Source organism: Aegilops tauschii, chromosome 7, assembly GCF_002575655.3.
Source record: "Aegilops tauschii subsp. strangulata cultivar AL8/78 chromosome 7, Aet v6.0, whole genome shotgun sequence".
In the NCBI taxonomy this organism is placed as follows: domain Eukaryota; kingdom Viridiplantae; phylum Streptophyta; class Magnoliopsida; order Poales; family Poaceae; genus Aegilops; species Aegilops tauschii.
The window spans coordinates 525618158-525624738 of record NC_053041.3 but is presented as its reverse complement, the minus strand read 5'-3'; the positions used below and the strand labels follow the sequence as shown (position 1 = coordinate 525624738).

The window sequence follows — 6581 nt, the reverse complement described above, 5'->3', positions numbered from 1 at the left end:
GGTCCTGCTCCCTTCGCTTCAAAAGGGGGTCATCGCTACTATATTCTCATTATAGACGATTTTACTCGCTACACCTGGATCTATTTCATGTCTTCTCGTAGCGAGGTCTTATCTATATACAAAAACTTTGCTGCCATGGTTCATACCCAATTCTCCACTCCTATTCATGTTTTTCGTGCAGAGTCTGCTGGTGAGTATATCTCTCGAGCGTTGCGAGGATTTCTTGCTGAACAGGGTACTCTTCCCCAGTTCTCTTGTCCTGGTGCTCATGCTCAGAATGGTGTGGCTGAGCGCGAGCATCGCCACCTTCTTGAGACGGCGCGTGCGATGATGATCGCTGCCTCTCTTCCGCCTCACTTTTGGGCTGAGACTATTTCCACTTCCACCTATCTCATCAATATTTAGGCATCTGCTGCTTTGGAGGGTGGTATTCCTTTCGAACGTCTTTTTGATCGTTCTCCTGATTATTCGGCGCTTCGTTTATTTGATTGTGTTTGCTATGTTCTTCTTCCTCCACGTGAACGCACCAAGCTAACCGCTCAGTCTGTTGAGTGTGTCTTTCTAGGATACAACAATGAGAATAAGGGTTATCGGTGTTGGAATCCTGTCGGTCGTCGGATGCGTATTTCTCGGGATGTAACTTTTGATGAATCTCGTCCTTTCTACCCACGTCCATCCTCCTCGACCTTTTCTGTGGAGGACATCTCTTTTCTCACATTTCCCGATACACCTCCCTCTGTGCCCCATATTCCTACTCCTTTCCCCGTTGTTGCAGATACAGCGCCATCCTCTCCCATAGTTTCTTCTCCTCCCTTGTCGCATGACTCTCCACCTTCATCCCCGATACCTTCTCCGCCTCCACCTTCATCCCCGATACCTTCTCCGTCTCCATCTTCATCAACGATGCCTTCTTCATCAGCACCGGTGTCTTCCCCATCTCCACCTCCGGTGATTCCTGCCCGTCCCTCTTTTCGTTTTCATTACACCCGTCGTCCATGTGTTGTGGATGGGTCCCGTGATGCGCCATCTACTTCTGGTGTTCCTTCTTCCTCATCTCAGCCGACTTATGGTCTTCGACCTCGGCCTTGTCCTCCTCCTGACCGCTATTCTCCTTCCAAATATGGTCTTTCGGCTATACTTGAGCCTACCTCTTATCGCGATGCTATTGTTCATCCCGAATGGCAGTTTGCGATGGCGGAGGAGCTTGCTGCTCTTGAGCGCACCGGCACATGGGATCTTGTTTCTCTTCCTCCTGGTGTTCGTCCCATCACTTGTAAGTGGGTCTACAAGGTTAAGAATCGCTCTGATGGTTCTCTTGAGCGTTACAAAGCTCGTCTTATGGCTCGTGGCTTTCAGCAGGAGCATGGTCGTGATTACGGCGAGACTTTTGCTCTTGTGGCCCATATGACCACTGTTCGCACACTTCTTGCCGTGGCCTTTGTTCGCCACTGGTCTGTTCTCAGCTTGATGTTAAGAATGCCTTTCTTAATGGTGAGCTACGTGAGGAGGTTTACATGCAGCCACCACCTGGGTATTCTGTTCCTGATGGCATGGTCTGTCGTCTTCGTCGCTCTCTCTATGGCCTTAAGCAAGCCCCTCGCGCCTGGTTCGAGTGTTTTACCTCTATAGTGACTGCCGCTGGCTTTTCAGCGAGCGCTCATGATCCGGCATTGTTTGTTCACCTTTCTGCTCATGGCCGCACTCTTCTTCTTCTATATGTTGATGACATGATCATCACTGGCGATGATTCTGAGTACATTGCCTTTGTTAAGGCCCGTCTCAGTGAGCAGTTTCTTATGTCTGATCTTGGTCCTCTTCGTTACTTTCTTGGGATTGAGGTTTCTTCCACCTCTTATGGCTTTTTTATTTCCCAAGAAAAGTATATTCAGGATCTTCTTACTCGTGCGGCTCTTAGTGATGAGCGCATTGTTGAGACTCCTATGGAGCTCAATGTTCAACTTCGCTCTTCTGATGGTGAGCCCTTGTCTAATCCGACGCGTTATCGTCATCTTGTTGGGAGTCTTGCCTATCTTGCTGTCACTCGTCCAGATATCTCCTATCCTGTCTATATTCCGAGTCAGTTTGTTTCTGCTCCCACTTCAGTTCATTATAGTCATTTTCTTCGTGTTCTACGATATCTTCGTGGCATAATCTCTCATCGTCTCTTTTCCCCCCGTTCTAGCTCGTTACAGCTCCAGGCCTATTCAGATGCTACGTGGGCTAGTGATCCTACGGATCGCCGTTCACTTTCTGCTTAGTGTGTTTTTCTTGGTGGTTCTCTCATTGCCTGGAAGACGAAGAAACAGACTGCAGTTTCCCGTTCGAGTGCAGAGGCTGAGTTACGAGCTGTGGCTCTTCTGACGGCAGAGGTGACTTGGTTACGATGGTTACTGGAGGATTTTGGTGTTTCTGTTACTGCACCTACCACCCTCTTGTCAGACAGTACAGGTGCTATCAGTATTGCGCGAGATCCCGTGAAGCATGAGCTTACCAAGCATATTGGTGTTGATACTTCTTACGTGCGCGTTGCTGTGCAGGATCATGTTATTGCTCTTCAGTATGTGCCTTCTGAGTTACAGCTTGCAGACTTCTTCACGAAGGCCCAGACTAGAGCACAACATGGATTTTACCTCTCCAAACTCAGTGTTGTGGATCCACCATGAGTTTGAGGGGGGGGGGTGTTAGAGTTATATTAGTGATGTCTTTTGGCCTTTTGCATTATAGTCTCTTGGCATTCTTTTGTAGCCTTTTGGCATCCTCATGTATGTGTATATATGCTGGCTTTGGCCTCCTAATAATATAAGTTGCTTCTTCTCCTAACAGGGACATCCTAGCCAACCTAAAGCCACCACGTACTCCTCTCTCCTCTCCATTCGGATGGCCGAAGGTCGCTGATGCGGAAGCGCTGCTAGCTAGTTGTATTTGGTGGAAGGGACAAATAGCATGTTTGAAGTTTGGTGAAGCCACTAATCACTTTGTTTCACTGTTTTTTTTCTTCAAATGCTACAAGATTTGGCGGAAGCAAGTCTTCAAGTGCTACAAGTTTTGACAAAAGCAAGTAGGCTACTGGCTAATAGGTTTGGTGGAAGCTACGCTAGAAGCACCATGATTAGTAGCCTTCCGCCAAACAAAGGGCTACAAAACACATAGCTTTTTTAAGGGAATCACGTCGATGTTGACGGAAGGCTATTTGGCATGTTTGGTGGACGGCTAGTTAGCTAAGCCCTGCTATTTGACGGAAGGTCGTAAGATGTTGTTCTTAAAAAATTAACCGAGGTGAACATTTGAGGTATAAAGTTGGATGGCGGGCTCCCGTGTCCTCCACCAACATTTGTGGAGTCCATTTTGAGGCATTGCACACCTACAAGTCGCTGTCGCCATGAAGCACTTATGTGGTCATTGAGCAACTTTAACTGTTGCAGATCCAAGCTTAATTTGAAAGCTTTGGTTTGGTAAGTCACCAACTCTTCTGTAGCATCTAATCCAAGACGGTATATTCTATTCAGTCTTGGTTTGAATGATCTAACAAATTTTGGGCCACACTTTACCTGCTTGTGTAGATCTCTCCATTTCCTGGAGGCACTCTCTTCGACTCTCTTCACTAACTTCCTGGTGTATTTTCAGTTTTTTCCTTCTTTGAATTTTATATTTATTTTTCAAACGCAGGGTGTGGTGTATTACATCATTCAGGCATGTGCTCTCTATGTGGTCAAACAATAAATGCAATTATTTCATCAAGGTGATTTTTTATGATAGATGATTTGTGCTCTTCGATTGAAGGGGTGGACATAACTTAATGCACACAAAAACGGATGACATACGGTACCATGCTCTTTAATTGAAGGGGTGAACATAGCCATATACAAATATATAAGGAGTTTTAAATTTTGTTAAATCTCCCTATCCGTAGCTTATTGGACTCTCTAATTTGACTTCCTTTTCATGCAAGTCCTAATTTAGAGCTGAGATCTCCATAAATAAGTGTACTTAGCAACAAGGCTTGCAAATATCAATCTTTTCCCCTCAAACTAGACATGTAAAAATGTTTCAAGCTTGCAAATTGAATGTTTAAAGTATTTTTTTTGTGAAAAAATAACATTATTTTCCAATAGATATGTACCAACATACATGTGAATCATGTATTTAGATGCTTAATTTGTCTTCTGAGCAATTTTATTTCTCCATATATAGCTTTTTTTGTGTATGTATTACTCTGTTGCATTTAGTAGTTTTTGACTCATAATTTTAACTTGGTTCCCCATTTGATGTACTACATGAGATGTGCTATTATTCTTGTTTTTCCAACATGATTATCCTTGGTTGGTGGCGCTTTTAGAATATGTGTGACATTTTCTTTCTAGCATGCTTCATTTCGTTTTCACCCACTACAAAAGAACTTCGACATGGATCAATCATCGTACATCCGTACTACAAATTCTGCTATCGAACTATTTAACATTATGTCCATCACACTCTAGAAAAACGTCATGTCCATCACAAAAACAAAAAACTACTCACTTTGTCGCATAATATAAGACGTAGCTTGCAAAAATGTTTTACATCATGGAACGGAGCGAGTAGTTAACATTGTGAACTTACACGCATTAGTGTATTAGATAGTTGGCATATGTAATTGAGAAATCTTCGCAATAATTTCCGGCGCGACAAAGCGTGCATATCCGCACAGTGAAAGTAGAGTGTCAACGATGCCGTTTTCTTTAGGATCAAAGGACCAAGCCCCAAGCCCTACTCCACGGAAACCAAACCAGAACAGAGTTCAACATCCAAAGCGGTTTCATGCCTCCACGAGAGTGGTTGTTGTCGCTCATTTTGATGTACTCTGAACATCACATCATATCCAAAATGCTCGGTGTAGTTGTTGATCCACTCCCCTTGTTCCGCCAAGTTTGAGATTGCAGCACCACGCCTTTCATTCCTTTTTTTTTTTGCGGGTGGCCTTTCATTCCTTAATAGTAGTAGATCCATTAAATTACATACAATTATTTATTCATTTTTTGCGGGAAAATTCCATACAAATTGCACGGACAGAACATGCATGTTGTACACTATTGGTAATTCTACATACCACACACAGATAAATAATAAGCACAACAGCAAAAACTTAGTCAGAATATCGCCCATCACCCATGGAGATGCACTTATATGGCCCACGTGTTGCGTGGCACTGCGTGACGACGTATGCTTTGTAGTAGTATATGCGTCTGCACGAGTACACGTACGTAGCGGGAAGCTCTCGCACGCAGCTTAGATCTCGGCGGTGAGGCCTTCGACCTCGAGCTGGAACTTGTCCATGGCGTCCTTGGGCAGGCTGATGGGCACCACGGTGCCCTCTTCCCCCTTGCCGTTCTTGGACCTGGAGAAGTAGTTGGTTACGGCGGGGATCAGCCCCTCGCCGCCCTTGGCCGGCCCGCCGTACACCGCCTCGCCCCACCCGAAGTCCACGCTCTTGAACCCGGTGTGGCTCACGTCCGACACGATGTACGCCCGTGACAGCGTGAACAGCGGCCGCCCCCGGAGCACCATCAGGTCCGCCACCGACAACAGGTAGTCGTACGTCACGGCCGACTTGGCCTTCTTCACCAGCTCCAGCGCGTAGCCCAGCCCACCCGCGCACAGCTCCCCGGCCGTGGTCGCCGCCACGGAGTAGGCGAACGCGTTCCCGTAGAAGCCCTCCAGAAGCGGCACATCGCGGCGGCCGCGCGCGTTCACGATGAAGGACAGCCACACTTCCTCGTCGGCGCCGTACCCGAGCGCCGCCGTGCGGGCCAGCCAGAACGCCGCCACGAGCTCGAACCGGGAGCTCCGGCTCATGTTTTAGTTTTCACTTTTTTTTTTGTTTTCTTCAAATGCTATAAGATTTGGCGGAAGGAAGTCTTCAAATGCTACAAGATTTGATGAAATCAAAGTAGGGTACCTTGCGAGATTTCGAGTAGTCTTTTAAGGGAATCATATGGTTTTTCTTTTGCATCGAGAATCACGTAGTTGTTGGCGGTAGGCTATTTGGCATGTTTGGTGGAAGTCTCTTTGGATGAGCCCTACTATTTGGTAGAAGTTTGTAAGACACTATTTAAAAAAAATTAACAGAGACAAACATTTGTGGTATAGGATTGGATGGCATCTCTCGTATCTGTGTTTGCAGAAGTTTGCGGTGTCCGTATTGAGGGATTGCGTCGAAGATGCACTTACAAGTCGCTCTTACCATAAAGCAGTTATGTAGTATGTGAGCAACTCCAACCCTTGCAAATCCAAGCTTAATTTGGAAGCTTTGGTTTGGTAAAGTCACCAATTCTTCTCTAACATCTAACCCAAGAGAGAGAATTGCATATTCCAACCTCTAACTTTTGCCTTAGTCTAATTTACAACCCCCAACTTCAGTACCATGTACATTACAACCTTAGACACATAAAACCGGTCGGGATTCAACCCTCCCCTCCCCATTGACCGGTTTTGACTCGTCGACCATCTAGTTGGCGAGACACATCAGCAAAAAAAAAGAAGGAAAAGACTGTAAAACGAATTCCAGGAAAAATAAAAAACTATAAAACTTATTTTCTAAAAGA

General features: G+C 45.6%; 1 protein-coding gene across 1 annotated transcript; it reads right to left on the bottom strand.

The window, feature by feature from the left end:
• Positions 1–4963: 4963 nt before the first annotated feature.
• Positions 4964–5832, bottom strand: LOC109735011 (benzyl alcohol O-benzoyltransferase-like). The gene has a single exon (XM_020294207.2). The coding sequence runs from the start codon at positions 5830–5832 to the stop codon at positions 5266–5268; it is 567 nt and encodes a 188-aa protein (XP_020149796.1). The 3' UTR covers positions 4964–5265.
• Positions 5833–6581: the final 749 nt, after the last annotated feature.